This window comes from Salvia miltiorrhiza, chromosome 1, assembly GCF_028751815.1.
Source record: "Salvia miltiorrhiza cultivar Shanhuang (shh) chromosome 1, IMPLAD_Smil_shh, whole genome shotgun sequence".
Taxonomy (NCBI): Eukaryota; Viridiplantae; Streptophyta; class Magnoliopsida; order Lamiales; family Lamiaceae; genus Salvia; species Salvia miltiorrhiza.
In genome coordinates, this window is record NC_080387.1 from 45,824,627 (window position 1) to 45,846,140 (window position 21,514).

The window sequence follows — 21,514 nt, forward strand, 5'->3', positions numbered from 1 at the left end:
ACCCATATAAATATGCAGTCACGACGTCCATTAACTGCATTTCTAAATTCATTGATGATGCCAGAGATATCAAATAGCGGAATGTTATGCCATCTAAAACAGGAGAATATGTTTGATCAAAATCAATTCCAAGTCTCTGCGAAAACCCTTGAGCTACTAATCTCGCTTTATATCTTGCCACCTCATTGTTCTCATCTCTCTTTCGTACAAATACCCATCTATATCCCAATGGTTCAATATTGTCGGGTATAAGTATTATAGTACCAAGAACTTTTCTTTTCTTTAGCGAGTTATACTCTGCCTCAATTGCTTCCTTCCATTTCAACCAATCAGAGCGCTTCCGACACTGTGCTATTGTTTTTGGTTCTGGATCCAGATTATCATTTGAAATAGTACATGCAATTGTAGAGACAAATACATCGTCTATTACAATAACATTTCTGTTATAAGTTTCTCCCGTATTTATAAAGTTCATAGCAACTTCAATGTTGACATCAACCAGATTTTTATCAATTCCCATTATATTATGATCTGGTTGTTCCGCAATCCCAGTATTAGTTAGTGCACTTTTAGAAGTACTAGGATTATCATCTACAGGATGATCCTCTTCAAGAGGTTGTTGGAGTGATATCATATTCTTATTTGATTTTGCTTTGCGGGGATTTTTATCTTTAGCACCAATAGGTCTCCCACGCTTCTGGCGTTCGGGATTATCAGCTGATTTATTTTGTCCATATGGAACTTCAATCTTTTGTGGTGCATTCATAGCAGGAATATGAGATTTTGTCACTCCTTTATGATCAGTAAATGCATCTGGCAAATTACTTGCTAAATATTGCAAGTTAATTATCCTTTGAACTTCCAGTTCAGATTCATTAGTATGTGGATCTAAATAGTGAAGATTCTTTTCATTCCATGAAATTTCTCGACATTGTGTTGAAGTTGGGCTTTTGTCTCCCCTTAATGTCGGGAAATGATCTTCATCAAAAATACAGTCAGCGTACCGAGCAGTAAATTGATCCCCAGTCATGGGTTCAAGAAATTTAATTATAGATGGAGATTCATAACCCACGTATATACCTAGCTTACGCTGAGGGCCCATTGTGGTACGTTTTGGTGGCGCTATTCGAGTATAAACTCCACAACCAAATATTCGCAGATGGGAAATGTTTGGTTCTTTACCACGTACTAATTGTATTGGGGAATATTCATGATATGCAGTTGGTCGGATTTGGAGCAAATTTGCAGCATGCAAAATCGCATGACCCCAACAAGTAATAGGTAAGTTTGATTTTTGTAGCAATGGTCTAGCTACTAGTTTTAAACGTTTGATTAAGGATTCAGCTAGACCATTTTGTGTGTGGACATATGGAACAGGATGCTCCACTTTGATACCCAATGACATACAATATTCATCAAAAGATTTTGATGTGAATTCACCAGCGTTGTCCATTCGAATGGACTTTATTGGGTAATCAAGAAATTGAGCTCTTAATTCAATTATTTTGGCAATAAGCTTTGCAAATGCTTTATTGCGAGTAGATAATAAGCATACATAAGTACATCGAGTAGAAGCATCAATCAGGACCATAAAATATTGGAATGGTCCGGACGCTGGGTGGATTGGTCCACATATAGCTCCTTGAATTCGTTCAAGAAAAGAAGGAGATTCTAATTTAACTTTGGTACGAGAAGGTCGTACTATAAGCTTACCTTTTGCACATGCTTCACAAACAAATTCATTTGAAGTTGATAGATCTTTTGTTTGTATATTGTGCTCAATAGCATTAGTAATAATCCGACGTATCATATTATGCCCAGGATGACCCAATCGTTCATGCCATAATATAAAGTCTTTAAATTTTATGCTTAACGCAACATGATTGTTAGATTTAATATGAGTATAATACAACCCAGAGGAGAAAGAAGGGAACTTCTCAAGAATTTGTTTCCTACATCCAACATTTTGAGTGATGAGAAGAAATTCACTATTGTTATCGGTTTCAGTTTCAATGTGAAAACCGTTTAGTCGGATGTCTTTAAAACTAAGAAGGGTGCGTTTTGATTGTGGATACAAAAGTGCATCATTGATAATTAATTCTGTACCCATAGGGAGTATTAAAGAAGCTCTTCCAGAGCCGACAATAAGGATATTGTCATTTGCAATTGTAGTGACGCTCCCCCTTTTTTCAGTAAGAGTTTGAAAATATTTTCTATCAGTAAGTATAGTATGTGTTGTGGCACTATCCACTAGACACAATGTACTTTCATTCTCCATGAGTTGCAAGTTTGAGTTTGACATTCTAAAAGCAAAGAAGTAGAATATAAATCAAGAAAATAGCAAATAAAGATAGCAAATAGGTCACAATAATAATAGAGATTTGAAGTATTGCAAACACACAAAAACAAACTAAATTACTGAAAGTTTGCAAATAAAACATGAACCATAAATAAAATCCTAAAATGTCTGAATAGTCCAATAAATCAAACTACTTTTGATCTCCATAATCTTCAAGATCAAGTTGCATTAAATCATCATCATCAACATTAAACTCCAAATTTGCTTCAGGCAAACTGGCATGATGTATTTCACTTCGAATTTTCTTGCCTTTCTTATTCTTTTGCAACATTTGATATGCTTCAACGAGGTGCTTGGCGGTACGACATGTACGACTCCAATGACCCTCGCACCCACACCTGTAACAAATTTGTTGTGTTTCTGGAGTTTACTGAGATGTACTTGCTTCTTGTGGATGCGATGTCTTATGAAATCCTTTTCAATGACTTTGGAATTTAGCAACATGATTGTATCCTCGACCTCGACCTCCTCTATAGGACCAACCTCTTCCACCACGTTGTGACCAATTCGCTTTTCCTCGGCCTCTCCCTCGACCACCTCTATAAGTGGTAGCATGTGCTCCAGGCACTGCTTGTGAACCAACTGGTCTTGCATTGTGGTTTCTCATCAAAAGCTGATTATGTTTCTCTGCTACAAGTAAAGCAGAAATGAGTTCAGAATGCCTAGTATAATTCTTGGCCCTGTACTGCTGCTGGAGTACAAGGTTACTGGCATGAAAAGTAGATAGAGTCTTCTCTATCAAATCAATCTCTGTAACTTCTTGCTTACATAGTTTCAGCTGTGACACAATACGGTGTAAGGTAGAATTGTACTCAATCACGGACTTGAAATCCTGAAAGCGTAAATTCAGCCAATCATATTGTGCCTGAGGGAGAATAATGGCCTTTTGTTGATCAAAGCGATCCTTCAGGGATTGCCATAGGACAACAGGGTCTTTTTCAGTAAGGTACTCATTTTTTAAGTCCTTATTCAGATGATGACGCAAGAAAATCAAAGCTTTCGCCTTCTGGGCGGAGCTACATGAAGAATCTGGAACTATAGCGTCACTTAAATCACATGAGGCGAGGTATATTTCAACATCCAAAGCCCAAGTCAAATAGTTACCACCATCAAGAGCAAGCTCGGTGAATTCTCTTTTGTTGATATCAGACATATTCAAACTATAACAAATAATGAAAAGAAATAATTTCAATTACCAATAGGAAAATAGACAATTATACGCAATTATTTTTCAATCAATTCATTTAATAAATAACAAACAATAAATATTATAATTGGGAGACGATCCTTAAGACGTAATAATTTCTATCCCGTAGGGAGAAGATCCTTAAGAAATTAATACATCTATCCCAACATATTAAAAATATAATTTTTATTAAAATATAATGGTAGCACTTACTATCAGTTTTTATATAAATTTTCTTTACTTAATACGAAGTAAATAATCTGGCTTCTGAGATGTAAATATTCAGGCGACAAGAAACATAATCAAATTCAATTATCTATAATCAATTACATCTAAAAAAAATCAATTTGGGAGCATAGAATATTCCTACTGGACAAACAAATCTTATAGTATACATTGATTTACATACTCATCAAACCTAACATATCCCTACACCTTTTGGATTTTATGATATTATCTTGCAATAGTCAAAACTTTTAAATAAATAATCATAATTAATTATGGTGCAAAGCAAGACTTCATCACCAAGGCGGAAACGGTTCCAGGCCACCACGCATAATCACTAATCAAATCGTTTCTATTAAAAATTAGTAAACAATTAATCGCAATTATGTCAATCTCTAAGCGGTAAACTATACACCCTATTGAATTGCATATCATCAGAAATACACTTTTTTTTTTCACAATTGCGTTAGAGATTAAATTTTGTAATCTGGGTTTTAAGTTTAACTGTAACAGAAGGAATTCATAGACTCCATGTCAATTAATCCAGAAGCGAAGAAAAACAAAATAAAATAAAATTACCTTACAAGAAAAACACGATTTTTTCTTATGGTCTATCTCCGTATTCACTCAATTGGCTAGAGACTCGTGCTGATAACGTATTGTAATATCTCCTTGAGCAAGCAATTCCAAAGTAAAGAATCAAAGATTTAGAGAGATAAGTGAAGGAGAAAAAGAAGAGAGAAAAACAGATTCTGTATTCTCATAACCGTATCTGCAAGTTCCATCATACATATATATATATATATATATATATATATATATATATATGAATAAGTAATGTACAATATATAATAAATAATATTATTTACAATACGGTTATTTATCATGAGTGAAAAATCAAATTTTTGTTTATAAAAAAAATCAAATATTCAATTAAATTATTTTACCAATCATATCTTATCTCAATCAAACCATACTTCAAATAACATTTAAATTAGGGTTAATTGCCCATAAAATACTAAACTTTTATCCAATTCTGATTTTGCACACAAACTTTGAACTGTGGCGTGATAATTACTAAATTTTTTATTTTATCTGATTTTGGTACTAATCCAAATTCCGGCCAAATAGCAAGCTAATATATAATATGGTGTGCCAATTTTGACGTGATGTATTTATTATTCGTGACAATTAATTGACAAAATAATATTTTTTATTTAATTTCTTATCAATAGAAAAAGAACACAAAACAAATAACTCAAATTGTCAATAATTTAATATATCAAATCAAATAATAGTATTTTTTTAGTTGAATTAATTAATTGAATAAATTCGATAATACTAAGGGATTCTTCGAATTTAGGTGCGTCAACCAAAGAAAATTTTAATTATCAATAACTTAATATATAAAAAAATTATTTAGCTAAGTAATAAAGTTTATTAAATTTTCATTATCTAAAGATTAATTTTTTTTATAAACTATATATATTTATACTATTTGAATTACTTCTATTTTATATATTGGAGTAATCAGTTGTGTAATAGTGAACTAGAAAAAATTGATTTAAACTTGAGAATTAAAAAAAATACTATTATTTGATCTGATATATTAAGTTATTGACAATTTGGGTTATTTGCTTTGTGTTCTTTTTTATTATTAATAAGAAATTAATAATAGATATGTCACGTCAAATATTTGCACGTCATATTTGCTTGGTATTTGGCCGAAATTTGGATTAGCAGTAAAATCAGATAAAATCTAAAGTTTAATAATTTTCACGCTACATTTCAAAGTTTGTGTGCAATATCAGAATTGGAAGAAAGTTCAGTATTTTATGGGCAATTCACCCTTTAAATTAATAGTATGAGATTGCATGCTTATCATATCTCCTAATTAAGGCATATGGTCCTCTTCTCGGAAGATGGATCCCTAATTATAGTAGACTGAGTTATTTATGCCAAATAATATAAGATCTAATCTTCAAATTTAAATTTTCTGTACACCCGCATGTACCGTACATCCGAATTATTCTATACTCAAATCCTGACTCGCATGCTAATTCAAATCTGCATTCTGCCCCAAATCGTATAAATGATACTATTCAGTTATACAAATAACGCTGCTTATAATTGACATTATTTAATTATGTAAATAACATTGCAACATTTTAAAATATTATAGTGTCATTTTCAATCTTATAATTTTATTTAAAATATTATAGTGTCATTTACAATTTTATAGTGTCAATTACAAGAAGTGTCATTTATATTTTTGAATAGTGTCAATTATACACAATGTTATAATGTCATTTATATGCAGTGTCATTTGTATAACTAAATAGTGTCAATTACATGCAATGTCATTTGTATAACCGAATAGTGTCATTTACACGATTTGAAACAGGATGCAAGTTTGGATCATGATCTGTGTACGGGTCAACCCGGGTGTATCCAAGACCACTTCAAAGAAAAATATAATTTACCTTTCAAGAATTTCAAAGTATAAAGTTTGAATATTGTGAACCATTTTATAGTTAATTATATTACAATAATATTAAACTGAATCTATTTATGTATAGATAATTATTTTGAACAATCAATTGGAAATCAGATTATGCTTTGATTTTCTGTGTACCATAGTCATTCACTTGATTTTTTATACTGAGATAGTTTCCTCCCCGACAAATTTTAGTTACTAAATCATTTTGTTGTATATGAAAATAATATAGTACATAACATTGTTTTTCTCTCTGATGCACGGATTCCAACTTATAAAGACAACGATCTAACAAGAAAATTGACATTTGTAATTTGCAGTTTGCAGTTTGGAAGCCTCGATTATTTCAAATGCCATAATGTATTTTGGAGTCTCAGTTAAAGAAATATATATATAAGACAAGTGACTTTTAATAATAATAATAATAATAATAATAAATAAAGCTTTTTGACAAAAAAAATACTAATATGGAAATGTGACTCTAATTTATTATGAATGCAAAAAAGAAAAATGAAAGAAGAGAATATGGGATAGTCATGATATTTGCAGGCAACACTGAGACCGTGACAAATGGAGGCCTACGGTGGCGGTGGAAGCTCTTGCTTTTGAGCATTCGCAGTGGTCTTACTTAATAATCTACTTGAATGATAGCTTACTTAATAAGAGAGGACTATGATGAGTAAGGAAGCCATATGATAGCTTACTTGATTTTTTTAGTTTTGATTTTTATGTTTTTCATTTAAATTTAATTGCTCAAATTTAAATAACACAATTTAATTCAAATTTAAATTGTATTAATTTTAAAATCCTAAAAATTACATAAAACTTAATTAAATAAAAATAATTCCTAAAATAACTATTTCGGTCCTAGAGGTCCGAAACATGCCGAGCATCCCAGGAAATCCGTGTCGCGCCTCGTGCATCTGAAGTAGGGGTGGAGCAAAATACCGAAAAATCGGTATACCGCACTTACCGTACCGAAAAAATATCGAAAATACCGAAATTTCGGTATACCGAAAATTTCGGTACGGTATTGTGCCGTACCGAAAACTTTCGGTATGGCAACGGTATCAATTTTTCTCATACCGCGGTATACGGATATATACCGATACCGCGGTATATGCCGAAAAACCGGTATATACCGTTGTTTCGGTATATACCGTGCTACGGTATATACCGTTGTTCCGGTATATACCGAAAAAACTCGTATACCGCCAGAATAAATTATATATATATATATATATATATTTAATTAATGGTAAATTATTAAAAAGTTTTTTTTCATAATTACTTATAAAGTATATATTTATTAATAATTAAAAACATGTAAATAAATTGAATAAATATAAAGTAAATTGCATCTATGTTTTTTAACTAAAGGACTTTGAAAAGTATACAATTATATTACATAACTATACAATTATGAGCTACATATATATCTATATTTATATGTCTACATACCATAATTCTAATTCTAGAATAACTATATCTCTAGAATAAGTTACATTCATGTTATATAAAAAAATAACTAATAGATAATAATACGTCATAAGTAAAATTTGAAAAGTAAATAAATTGAGTAAATATAAAACTCAAACAATAATTACAAGATTTACTAGGTTATTGATGAAACTAGAATATCAATGTATAGTCAATTATAATATATAACTATATAAGTGTGAGCTATATAGTTACTGTAGACTATAATTTTAGTATAAGTTAATTCTACGGATGTAAAGTAAACAAATCGAATTGAAGCAAATATTATTGGATTCGATTCACATTCGTAAAAATAATTGCATATTCCAATGGTTACTCGAATATCTTTCAAATTTTATTTGCTATTCATATTCGATTCGTACACTGATTCGCGAATATTCGAATCGAATCAAATATCCGTTTCAATTTTTTACAAGTATATTTTAAACAATATAAATCGATCACTTCCTACTATTTCATTTGACTTCTTATTATTTAATTCAAAATATGAAATACTTTCGTATGAATTGAATTTGAAATCAATGTTTTTGATAATTTGATTAATATTATTTTTAATTTAAGTAGATACTGAATCGAGCATTATGATTTTCGAATCATATTTGATAACTAATCAAATCAAACAAAGTATTCATATTTGTATTCGAGTTAATCACAAAATTTCGTATTCGAATATCAAAAATTTGAATTTAATACCAAACTAAACCAAAAATATTTGATTCATTTACTTAAGGGAAAAAAATACAATTATGTTATTTTTCTAATATAAATAAAAGCAATTAATATCAAACAATGAAATACTTACTATATTTTCATTAAATTATTATTCAATACTCATTAAATCCTTGAATATAAATAAAAACAATATAATGCATTAGTTAACAATATATCTCATAAAAAGATAAATAATAATATAACTATTTATTAAGTATTAGATACATGATATATATAATTTCATTGTTAACTAAGTTGATAATTTAACTTAATTATAGTGTACTAAAATAATTTAAAAGTTATAGGGTTACGTATATATTATGTTATATATAATAAAAAACTATATACGTATTATATATTATATATTATATATATTAATATTAATATACCAATAATTTTGATATACCGTATGGTATGGTATACCGACTTTCGGTATGGTATACCGCATTATCGGTACGACAACGGTATGGAAATTGTCATACCGAAATTTTCGGTATGCCGATCTTCGGTATACCGAAAAGTTCGGTACGGCAACGGTATGAAAATTCTCATACCGCAATTTACGGTATGGTATACGGTATGACGAAAAATTTTCGGCATACCGTACCAATCCACCCCTAATCTGAAGAAGTGTTGGATGTCCTCCGGCGTTGGACGGCGAAGATACTTGTCTCTGTAAGCCCGGATGACAGCCTTGCAGAATCTCTTGAGGCATACACGTCCCGTCGATTCGGCCACCTTGAGATACTCGTCAAACGTATCCGCACTGATGCCGGTGGCTAATTGGCGGATAGTCGTCGTGCATTTCTGCAAAGGCGTGAGAGAGTCCCGACCTATTGCATTACTGCTCATCTGAAAGTAACTATCCACACCTTGGACAACTTCCACGATTCACAAGAACAACTCCTTCTGCATTCGAAAACGACGTCGAAAAAATGTAGGTTCGTACTTCGGATTGCCGTTGAAGTAGTCTTGCATAAGACGTAGATGGACATCATCACGATCACGGTGGATGTAAGACCGGGGACGTTTAACACGTTCCGGCGCCGGTTGGGAGTAGATTTGAGACATCAATTGTTTGTGCAACTCTATCTCGTCCATGATCGCTTGAGCTACATCGTCGGATGAATCAGACGAAGAATCGTCCAACGGTTCCGTCATTTTTTGAAGAAAAATAAGGAAATATTGAAAGAGAAATATTGGAAGAGTGAATGAGAAGAATTGTTGTTGTGTGAATGAAGAAGGAGTTTAGTGGTATTTATAGATATGAAATTTTAAAAAACAAAAAAAGGAAAATTCGGACAAAATAACCGTTGAAGGCAAAAAAAAAACAAAAAACAAAAAATTGGAAGTAGCCGTTAGTTTCAAATTTCAATTTTTTTTAATAGGGCGCGTGTAAAACACGCGCCTCACACACCGCTCATCGAGTATCACTCGACAGCTCGAGTAGCCCTCGAGTAGAGAGGGCTTGCAACTCCCTACTCGAGTAAGGGAGATCGAGTAGGGGCGTTGCGGATGCTCTTATTATACCATTTGCAAATGGCATTACAACATGCATATCATATATATACTCCATCTGCCCCACTTCAATTGGTACTTTTGAATTGGGCAAAGAGATTAAGAATAAATGGTTAAGAGTGTAAAATAGGTAGGGTCCACTTATTTTATGTGAGTAGAGAAAGTAAGGACCACATACTATTTTAGGAAAGTGTCAATTAAAACGGGACAAACAAAAAGGCAAATGTGCCAATTGAAGTGGGACGGAGGGAGTATATCACAATTAACCAAATTTTCATCAAAGATATATTTGTGAAGAGGTGGAGTTTGGAGCTATATACCGAGTTGTAAAAGAATGATTTTCTGACATTAATTACTCACATGATCAACGTCTTAAGTTTCGAGTTTTACCAACACTTTGTAAACACAAATTTATTGTGTTTCATATAATAAACAACAAAATTGTGGGAGTGCCCTCCCGTGAGACACCCTATTTTTTGTGTAACATGAGGACAATGAATAAGACATATAATACTAATGAACAAGACGTATATCTAACGAACAAGATGTATATACTGATGAAAAATAAAATTTAAAAAATTGGTAATGAATAATGTTAGTCAAAAGCAACAATCAGCAATTGTCAAAAAGGGAAGGCAGCAATTGTCAAAAAGGGGCAGCTCAAATTTCCACTTATGCTGCCACCTACCACAGCTCCATTGCCTATAAATTGAGCCCCTCGCAGCAGCATTAAAATATCCCCAACACCCCCAGAAGCAAAGTGTTATTTGCTAGAAAGAGAGAGAAAAAATCTTGTGAGATAAAACTTCAGTATGGAAGTTATACACGAGTGATAAAAGTGAGTTGAGAGATAGCCTCTGCGTAGGCAGATACAAAATACAGTGTAGTATTTTTGTTGTACTCCTCCTTTTGAGATTCTCTAATATATTGGTGTGGGTCCGTGGACGTAGGCAGTTTGGCCGAACCACGTTAAAAATATCGGTGTCATTTTTCTTCTCGTTTCATATCGGTCGATATCCACAATATTGAGTCACACTTGATCCCGGGCGGAATTAGTTGTGTCTAATTTCCCAACAACAATCCTGGGCGGAATTATTGGCGTCTATAATTCCTAACAACTGGTATCAGAGCCACGGTGGTGGCAGATATTTTCTGATGTTTTTTCGCTGTTACTATTTACGTGAATAGTGAATTTCGTGAATAGTGAAATTTGTCGGCGGTTCCGGTTTGTCGACAAAAGATGTTCTAAACACGGTGGTTAGCTGAAAAATCAGAAACGATCCAAGGAGTCCAGATCGAGTGGGAGCAATGTCGACAGACGATAAAATTTCCAAAATTGATAAATTCAACGGTGTGAATTTTGGATTTTTTGGAAAATGTAAATGGAGGATTACTTGTACCAGAAGGACCTGTATAAGCCCTTGAAGAAAAATCCAGAAGTCAAGGACGTGGACGGAGCAAGTCAAGGAATGGCAGGCAGAGCTCCAGAATCCACAAGAATTCCAACAAATCAAAGTCTGTTGAATGTTGGAACTGTGGTCAGGTCGGGCACTACAGAACGCAGTGTAAAGTACCTTCAAAGGGAAACGAGAAAAAGACCGAAGCCAATGTTGTGGCTGAAGGAGAAGGACGTGAGACATATTCCAGAATTGAGGAAGAACTTGATCTCCGTCAAGCAATTGTCAAGAGAAGGATGTGATACACACTTCTCAGGTGATTATTGGAAAATCACTAAGGGCGCAATGATTCTTGCACGTGGCAAGGATACTGGCAGCCTATACACAACGATGAATGCGTGTGTGACAATTGCAGTTGCTAATAGCAAGAAGAATGCAAATTTGTGGCACCAAAGACTTGGGCACATGAGCCAGAAAGGGCTCAAGTATATGCATTCGAAAGGGAAACTACCAGAAGAGGGTGAGTTTCAACACAAGTGGTAGAACTCTGAAGCAAATAAAGCTTGAGTTAGTCTACACAGATGTTTGGGGTCCAGCAAGAGTTTCATCCATTGGCGGAAAGTCTTACCTTTGTGACTTTCATCGATGACCACTCGAGAAAGGTGTGGGTTTACTTCTTGAGACAAAAGTCAGATGTGTTTGAGGCGTTCAAGAAGTGAAAGGCCATGGTGGAGAATGAAACTGGCTTACGGATAAAGAGATCCGATAATGGCGGAGAATACGAAGATATGGCGTTCAAGAAATTTTGTTACCAGAATGGCATCAAGTTGGAAATGCCAGGGACCCCACAACAAAATAGAGTCGCAGAACGCATGAACCGGACGTTGACAGAAAGAGCTAGGAGCATGAGGATACATGCAGGACTGCCAACACAATTTTGGGCAGAAGCTGTCAACACAACGGCATATCTCGTTAACCATGGGCCATCTGTACCATTGGAGTACAGAATACCGGAGGAAGTTTTGAGTGGCAAAGAAATTAAACTTTCTCACTTAAAAGTATTTGGCTGTGTCGCGTATGTACACATTAGTGATATTGCCAGGAGTAAGCTCGACTCCAAATCACTAAAATGTATTTTCATTGGATAATGGTGGAGATGAGTTCGGGTACCGTTTTTTGAGATGACAAAAACAGGAAGGTCATCCGAAGCAGGGACGTAATATTCAATGAAAATGTGCTGTAAAAGGACAAGAATGCAGTGCAGTCCACTGACACAACAACGGAGGATCCAACATATGTTGATCCAGATGATACTGCAGAGTGCAGTACATCAAAGCAAACAGATGAAAGTTTGCAGACGGAGGAGCCCAACTCTGAGGCTGATCCACTACAGTCTCCAGTTCCAGCTCTAACTCCTATTCCTAGGAGGTCATCTCGACCTCAGGTTCCTTGTATCGAAAGTCTTCCTGATAGTGTGGTCAGGTAGCGAGTTCCGTTGAGTGGTAACGGCGGTGCAAGATATACGGAGGTGTACCCCCAGTGAACTCATGATTGAATCCGGTGGTTCCTTGTATCGAAAGTCTTCCTGATAGTGTGGTCAGGCAGCGAGTCCCGTTGAGTGGTAACGGCGGTGCAAGATGTACGGATTATCGTTCGAGGGAGGACATGATGTGGTCCTTGGTTTGAGGGGAGGATTTAGGAGAAGCAAAGCGAATTCTCGGGATGAGAATTTACAGAGACAAGCAAAAAGGTGTTTTGCAGTTGTCTCAGGCCAAATACGTTGATCGAATCTTGCAAAGATTCAACATGAGCAGTGCTAAGTCGGTTAACTCAGTGTTAGCTAACCATTTCCGCCTATGCAAAGAGCACTCTCAAAAGACAAAGGAGGAAAGAGACTTCATGGCTAAAATTCCTTACGCCTCAGCCGTTGGAAGTCTGATGTATGCCATGGTCTGTACTAGACCAGATATCGCTCATGCAGTGGGAGTTGTGAGCAGAATTATGGCAAATCCAGGAAAGCAGCATTGGGAAGCAGTAAGGTGGATATTGAGATATCTACGTGGATCTACTGATAGATGTTTGTGCTTTCGACGAGGTGATGTAGCACTACAAGGTTTTGTAGATGCAAATTTTGGCGGTGCGGTAGATCGCAGGAGAAACACTACCAGTTATGTCTTTACAGTTAAGACAGAAAGGCTGCTGCGTTGATTGAGGTGTGAAGACAGATTGAAATCAGTCTTCAAGTGGGAGATTGTTAGTCAAAAGCAACAATCAGCAATTGTCAAAAAGGGAAGGCAGCAATTGTCAAAAAGGGGCAGCTCAAATTTCCACTTATGCTGCCACCTACCACAGCTCCATTGCCTATAAATTGAGCCCCTCGCAGCAGCATTAAAATATCCCCAACACCCCCAGAAGCAAAGTGTTATTTGCTAGAAAGAGAGAGAAAAAATCTTGTGAGATAAAACTTCAGTATGGAAGTTATACACGAGTGATAAAAGTGAGTTGAGAGATAGCCTCTGCGTAGGCAGATACAAAATACAGTGTAGTATTTTTGTTGTACTCCTCCTTTTGAGATTCTCTAATATATTGGTGTGGGTCCGTGGACGTAGGCAGTTTGGCCGAACCACGTTAAAAATATCGGTGTCATTTTTCTTCTCGTTTCATATCGGTCGATATCCACAATATTGAGTCACACTTGATCCCGGGCGGAATTAGTTGTGTCTAATTTCCCAACAACAATCCTGGGCGGAATTATTGGCGTCTATAATTCCTAACAAATAAGACATATATACTGATGAACAAAGTAGTATATACTGATGAATAACAAAATTTAAAATATTCTGCTCCCTCCAGGATTCGAACCATACGAAAAAAAATCACCCTCCAAATACAATATCAGCCATAGTCCATAGGATTAATAAAATAAACGCACCAGATCGTGCCCTAGATCTCACTAAAATTAGGGGGTCTCATTAGAGCGGCCCATATATATACATATATATGTGCGCCGGTACGTACAATTTCTATTTTGATTCTTCAATTCTTTTCTTCAAGTTTGTTGATCATCAAATGATATTTGAAGAAATATGTTTCTGTAAGCTTCTTATATTTGAACTTCGAACTTGAATCTCTTCAAGTTAATTGATCATCGATTGATTGATCTTTGAAGAAATGTGTCTTTTTAGATTCTTTAATATGTGATAATTGGTAAGGTTCGAATTTAATATGTTTTATTTTAAAAATAATCACTCAATTATTAGATCATCACTAAATTGACGAGAAGTCTCGCCGATAAGGCCTAGCTCAAGTAGTTGAGGCACTCAAAAACTCTTATTTGTGAGAGGTCTTGAGTTCAATCGTCCGTCTGCGTGCGGGTAATATTTCCATCTTTGTGTGGGTAATGTTTTGTCTACGTGTAAATTGCTGATTTGATTATATATTTAGATATCTCTTATAATTCTCGGAAAAAAAAATAAAATTGAAAAGAAGTCTCAATTTTCATCATAAAGGTTGCGTGACTTGCGTCGATTACGTCTATACTCTATAATAATGTTATTTAGATGGGGATTGGGGGACACACATAAATATTATCGAAATATTGATAACTATTCATCCCTTCCACAAAAAAGATTATTTCTTTACAAATTTGAACTTCCTTTTAATTGTCAAAGATGCATTTAGACCATTTCCCCTTAGTATACCCTTATATATTTACAAATTATCGATCTCTTATTAATTTAATTATTGTGGACTACAATTAATAAGATTATATTTGCTAATTTTTTTTCCACTTTTTAGATATATATAGTGTTATACAAATTTTTTTTAAAAGTGGAGAAGAGTCCATCTACGAGGTAGTATTAATAATTATATATAATTAATTGTATTGTAAAAAAAAAAATAGGCTTATCATATGATATAATAAGTAAATAAATTAGATATGTTGTTGGGTAATATTTATAAATGGAAAGAGATTATTTTTTTGTAAACGTGTCAAAAAGTAAAAATAATTATTTTTTCAAGTATAGAAAGAATATTAAATATATATATTTAAACAAAAGTGAAAAAGAAGCGTAATTAGGGAACCCGACACGTAAATATTCGAGGATCCGAGGATATTTGAGACAGAATAAGCTGAAACGTTGAGATAATATTTCTTATTTACATATTAGTTCTGTTTTGAAGTTTCAATATATTTTAGTAAATAAGTAGATTAGTTCAAACTAGTATTGTGCAAACGTCCCTTTATAATTATATAATTATTTTTAACATTTAATTTATAATTTTTAGGGTAAGTAGCATATTAAATTCCAAATTATATGTGCTTTATCAAGCATATTTCAAATTATAAGAAATATTTTTAAAAACCTTAAATTATTTGGTTTGTATAAAACATGTCCCACATCATCCATTTTTCCGTTCCCATAATTATGACGTGACTCATCGGGTATTACCGTGTAATTATATTTTACTTTTTTCTAAATGATATAATACAAAACGACGTCGTTTTATGTCATACTCTCATTTTAAAAAATTAAATCGAAAATGAATAAACTGACCTTTAACGCGATTTGAATTAATTGACGTGACACAAATTAGGGCGACAAATAAATAGACACCCAATGCTACGTTTTTTGTAACTTGATTCTTAAATTTATTTAATTATTTTTAATTAATAACTGTATCAGGATTGATCATCCAATTTTTTATAAGCGCTTAAACTTGTAACAACGGTTCACATACTATATAACTATAACTGTCAATTTTACAATAAACATTACTCCCTCTGGCTCTGTCCACTAAAATTATGGTAATTTGGAATGACACAAATTTTAATGTAATATTGATTTACGTGATGGACAAAGAGTTTGATTAGGTCTAAAATGAATGGTTAATCTTAAATTAGATGTGGGTCAAAAGTATTATTTTTGTAAATAAAAATTATTTATAGGAGTAAAATCTAGAGAGATATTCTAAAAAGGAAAACAATATAGTTTTGGTAGAAACCATAAATAGAAAAAATACGATAATAATTTAGATAGAGAAAAGGAGTATTAATATGGAAAAAAATGAATAAGAAGATAGGAGAAGACAGTGGGTCAAAGGAAGGAAAGAAAGAGTGGATTTGAGTCCCAAAGCCCAACGGCAGAAGACAAGGTTTGTTGAGAGCGAAGGATGTATCGTGGCTGTGGGGACAGAATAAACCAACAATATTAATATTTAGGCATAAAATATTTGACACACCCTTGATTCTCCCGTACCGCATAACTGCCTGCCGTCACACCTATATATACATCTCCATTACCTCTCTCTCTCTGCATAACCATAACAATGGAGGATTCCTTCACCAACAGAAGAGCTTCATGGCAGCCCGACATTGACCAGCTCTCCCGCGACGGCAGCCATTACAGCCTCTCCACCACCATTCTTCCCGCTCTCGGCGCCGGAAGCAATCGCAGAATCAAGCTCCGCTCTTTCGTTCTCTCTCCTTATGATCGCCGCTACAGGTTCCTCTCTCTCTCTACATGTTTTGCATGTTCTTCTTCTGCTTAGTTTTACTACTTCTTGTAGAATAATAGTATAAATAAATCTTGTCTGTTTTATCAATAATTTATTGTTATTTGAAAAATCATGAGTTTTCCCCAATTCAGATTGTTGGTTGCACTTGCAGGGATATAGCCGAAATACTCTCTAGAATTGAGTACTTTTTTTTTTTACTATGTTTTTTCTTTTTTTTTTCAAACAGTGAGTGCTTTGCTTAGTTGACTGTTTTGCGACGTCTGTTTGGTCAAAATTAAACCCCAGCAAAATCTGCGTTGATTCGTTTTCAATGAATTTTCAACTTTAACTTTTTTTTGTGGTGCTTTTACACTACGTGCTTCACCTACCTCCTTTCCGAATCTTTCGCATACAATTAAGACATCAACATCCCCTTTTCTTCAAGATTCGGATTCTTCTAATTCACACCTTTTATTCCAAATACACGATCTTGCATGCTCTATCAATGGTTAATGGAGGGACATAGTTTCTCTGTATTGCAATATATTCATTAAACTTTTCTTATTATTTTTCGTTTCCGTTTCATTTTTCTTGGAATATGCCATCTATATAGAGAGGATTTTCTTGCAGAAACAAGTGACTTGCAACCTTGTATAATGGAGGCTGAAATTTATTGTTACACATGAAATAAATTTGGATGTTTAAATGAAAATATCTTTTTTTTTTTTTTTTTACAATCCTCTGCTTCAAAAGGATAGTTTGCTTTTTACTGAAAACACATCAGGCTTGGATTGATATGACAGAGTTTGGGAGGCGTTTCTGGTTATTCTGGTTATCTACACGGCTTGGGCGTCTCCGTTTGAGCTCGGCTTTCTTGATAGACCAAGGAGGCCTATGTCTATCTTGGACAATGTTGTCAATGGATTCTTCGCGATTGATATCATCCTCACATTCTTCGTAGCGTACTTGGACAGAAGCACGTATCTTCTCGTTGACAATCGTGGGAAGATTGCAAGGAAATATGCAACTTCTTGGTTGGCTTTTGATGTGATTTCCACAATCCCTTCTGAACTTATTTGGTACATCTCCCCAAGGCCTTTGAGGGAATATGGCTTGTTTAACATGCTTCGTCTCTGGCGTCTCAGACGAGTTAGTGCCTTATTTGCTAGGTAAAAATATACTTTCTCATCTCATGTTAAGAACCCCATGTTATGTTGCTGGCTAATATTCTTTTTCTACCTCAAAAACAGAATGGAGAAGAATAGAAACTTCAACTACTTTTGGGTGAGGTGTGCAAAGCTTATATGTGTAAGTACACTATAATTTATAGACTCATTGATCAGTTTATGGATAAAGAAACATTGATATAGTTATTGAACTATTCCGTTGTTTGTTGCGTATAGGTTACTGTTTTTTCTGTTCATTGTGCTGGTTGCTTCAATTATCTGCTTGCTGCTCATAATGATGATCCAACAAACACTTGGATCGGTAAATCTATGCCTCCTGGAGTTGATTTCCGCCAACTGAGCCTATGGTTTCGTTATGTTACTTCGATGTACTGGTCCATCACGACCCTCTCCACCGTTGGCTATGGTGATTTGCATGCTGTGAATGCAAAGGAGATGGTGTTTACCGTCTTCTACATGCTCTTCAACCTTGGACTGACGGCATATTTGATCGGAAATATGACCAATTTGGTGGTCCATGGCACTAGTAAGACCAGGCACTATGTAAGTAGCTTCTACCAAGACTCAATTGGAAATATGGCGAATTTGAGGATTGAGTTTATTGATTTCTATGTTCATTTTTTTGATCCAACAATAGAGAGATACGATTCAAGCTGCCACGAGTTTTTCACAGAGGAACCAACTGCCTTCTCGCCTTCAAGAGCAGATGCTCTCACATCTGTCCTTGAAGTTTAGAACCAACTCCGAGGGGCTGCAACAGCAAGAGACGCTCGATTCACTTCCAAAGGCCATTAGGTCGAGTATTTCACACTACCTTTTCTACTCTCTGGTGGATAAGGTCTACTTGTTTCGTGGAGTCTCCAACGACTTACTCTTCCAGCTAGTAAATTCACCCTAACACTTCAACTTTGCTTTCTTTGTTTTTCCCTTCACCACTTTTGTCATCCTCATAAACCACTCTGTTTTTTACAGGTCTCCGAGATGAGGGCAGAGTATTTCCCTCCCAAAGAAGATGTGATATTGCAGAATGAAACACCCACCGACTTTTATATTCTTGCCACTGGGGCAGTGGTAAAAATTGGATCCCTAAACCTTCTCTCCTCACGATTTCTCTTTCATTATGTACTATCTTAACCTTGTGTTGAATATTCAAATCTCATCATCTATAAATTGCTTTACAGGAGCTACTGGTTATGAAAAATGGAGTTCAACAGGCAAGTTTATTTCAAGGGTTCAAAATATTTGTTGATAAATATCTCTACCCATAACAAGACTGATGATAGTTGCTGCAAAAAAAAAAATGCAGGTTATTGGCGAGGCGCGAACTGGTGAGCTTTGTGGAGAGATTGGTGTACTTTGTTATAGGCCTCAACTGTTCACAGTGAGAACAAAGAGGTTAACTCAGCTATTAAGGCTGAACCGCACCACATTTTTGAACATCGTTCAAGCCAATGTTGGAGATGGGACAATAATCATGAACAACCTTCTGCAGGTATGTATATAGATATATATCTTTGGATATGATCTTTATCTTCTCTAGGGTCTCATACAAAAGTGTGTATATACTATCAAATGAACAAAGAAAGAAGCAAATGGTTTCTTCAATTGTTGAGATGGCGACTGGCTAATATTTCTACTCGCTGAAGAAAGCAAAATTGTGTTAGTTTTCATGTTGCTCCATTACATTTAAAGCAATGGGATGTGTTGTTGGCAGCATTTGAAGGAAGTGAAGAACCCGATAATGGAGGGGATTCTGGTGGAGATCGAGAACATGATTGCACGCGGAAGAATGGATCTGCTCACCCTATGTTTTGCAGCACTCAGAGGAGATGACTTGCTGTTGCATCATTTGTTGAAGAGAGGTATTGATCCAAATGAAACAGACAATAATGGAAGAACAGCTCTGGTGAGCACATTTTTCTATTTTATCGACTGATTCAAGCTCGGCTCTAAAACACTTTGTGCGTTTCTTTATCGCTTGCAGCACATTGCAGCATCTCAAGGAAATGAGAATTGTGTCCGTCTCTTGCTTGATTCTGGGGCTGATCCCAATTGCAGAGGTAATTAATCATTTTCCCATTAAAAAACATTGATTTGCTTGGTGCCAAGTGTCAAAATTAACACTAGAAATTTGTTATAAACCATCTTAGTTTGTTAATTGCATATAATAACTCCATTTCTTCGTTTTCTAATTTACTAACACGACCTTTAAATCTCGACACAAGAAACATGACCTGTAGATTTTTTGTGGTTTACAACATAGATCGAAATTATAGCTGTTGGAAAAGAACATGTTGCAACATTTCCACGTGTACGGCTAGTCCACTTTGTACTTTTTCTCTTCATCTAATCCCACTAACGCCATGAACACCTTTTTGTGCAGATTCAGAAGGAAGTGTACCACTGTGGGAGGCCTTGCTAGGCGGTCACAAACCGGTCATCAAGCTACTCTCCGACAACGGCGCCAAATTATCCACCGGCGACATTGGTCTGTTTTCTTGCACAGCGGCAGAGCAGAACAACTTGGATCTTCTCAAAGAAATAGTCCGTCACGGCGGCGACGTGACGTGGCCGAACCACGAAGGGCGCAGAGCTCTTCATGTGGCCGTTTGTGAAGGCAACATCGAAATGGTGAAATTTCTCCTCGACCAAGGTGCCAACATCGACGTCGCAGACGAAAATGGCTTCACATCGAGGGACCTAGCCGAGCAGCAAGGCCACGACGACATCAAGGAGCTCTTCGCCTCATTCAAGGGAATCGCCGCCAACGTGGACGAAGCACGCGTCAGTGGGGTCCGCTTCTTGGGACGATATAAGAGCGATCCGGTCATGTCGCCTATGAGTCAAGACGAGGGATCGTGGGGCAGATCTCGGACGACGACAAGGAGGAGAAGAACGAACAGCTACCACAACTCTCTGTTTGGGATCATGAAGGCGGCAGCGCAGACTGGGGACGACACCTTGCTGTCATCGGTGGAAGAGGCGCCCGCCCGGATCACGGTAACCTGCCCGGAGAAGGGAGATGTTGGCGGGAAGCTGGTGGTGCGCCCCGGTAGCTTGGAAGAGCTGAAGGAGATGGGTGCCAAGAGATATGGTGCTTCCTTTGTGAGAGTGTTGGGCAAAGGGGGAGCTGAGATTGATGATATCGAGGTGGTCAGAGACGGCGATCGCTTGGCTTTCGCCGCCACCGAGTGATCGACGGGAACTTGACGTCCACGGGGATGAGTGATTACCAAGTGATCACATTGTTTCCATGTGATGAAATATACTTATTAGTTTTTTTTTTTTTTTATTAATATTCTTTTTGTTTAGATTGGCATGCATGCTGTTAGAGACGACATAACTGCGTGCCGCCGGTTTAAATAATAATGTAACTATTCAATATTATTTTCACTGATATGGTTACTCCTAATGGAACTTCGAAAGGAATTAGAA

At 35.4% G+C, this 21,514-nt stretch overlaps 2 protein-coding genes across 3 annotated transcripts; one reads left to right on the forward strand and one right to left on the reverse strand.

The window, feature by feature from the left end:
• Positions 1-2,777: 2,777 nt before the first annotated feature.
• LOC131008808 (uncharacterized) lies at positions 2,778-4,466 on the reverse strand. Its single transcript, XM_057935864.1, has 2 exons — positions 4,350-4,466; positions 2,778-3,519 (listed from the first exon to the last, which is right to left on the reverse strand). Exon 2 carries the CDS (start codon positions 3,510-3,512, stop codon positions 2,778-2,780), a length of 735 nt encoding a protein of 244 aa, XP_057791847.1. The 5' UTR covers positions 3,513-3,519; positions 4,350-4,466.
• An 11,929-nt stretch (positions 4,467-16,395) lies between these two features.
• Positions 16,396-21,508, forward strand: LOC130986434 (potassium channel AKT1-like). Of its 2 annotated transcripts, none has more exons than XM_057909841.1 (11): positions 16,396-16,900; positions 17,696-18,061; positions 18,143-18,200; positions 18,296-18,622; positions 18,717-18,962; positions 19,052-19,150; positions 19,261-19,293; positions 19,386-19,571; positions 19,794-19,985; positions 20,064-20,139; positions 20,463-21,508. In XM_057909841.1, exons 1-11 carry the CDS (start codon positions 16,725-16,727, stop codon positions 21,272-21,274), a joined length of 2,571 nt encoding a protein of 856 aa, XP_057765824.1. In that variant the 5' UTR covers positions 16,396-16,724; the 3' UTR covers positions 21,275-21,508. The 2 variants fall into 2 exon arrangements, with proteins under 2 accessions (XP_057765824.1, XP_057765830.1); XM_057909847.1 differs by having other exon boundaries at positions 16,763-16,900; positions 17,677-18,061.
• Positions 21,509-21,514: the final 6 nt, after the last annotated feature.

Coding starts and splice junctions, on each gene's coding strand:
- LOC130986434 (XM_057909841.1), top strand. CDS start 16,725: ATGGAGGATTCCTTCACCAACAGAAGAGCTTCATGGCAGCCCGACATT. Junction 19,151..19,260: donor TTCTTGCCACTGGGGCAGTG/GTAAAAATTGGA, acceptor ATTGCTTTACAG/GAGCTACTGGTTATGAAAAA. Junction 19,986..20,063: donor ATAATGGAAGAACAGCTCTG/GTGAGCACATTT, acceptor TATCGCTTGCAG/CACATTGCAGCATCTCAAGG.
- LOC131008808 (XM_057935864.1), bottom strand. CDS start 3,512: ATGTCTGATATCAACAAAAGAGAATTCACCGAGCTTGCTCTTGATGGT.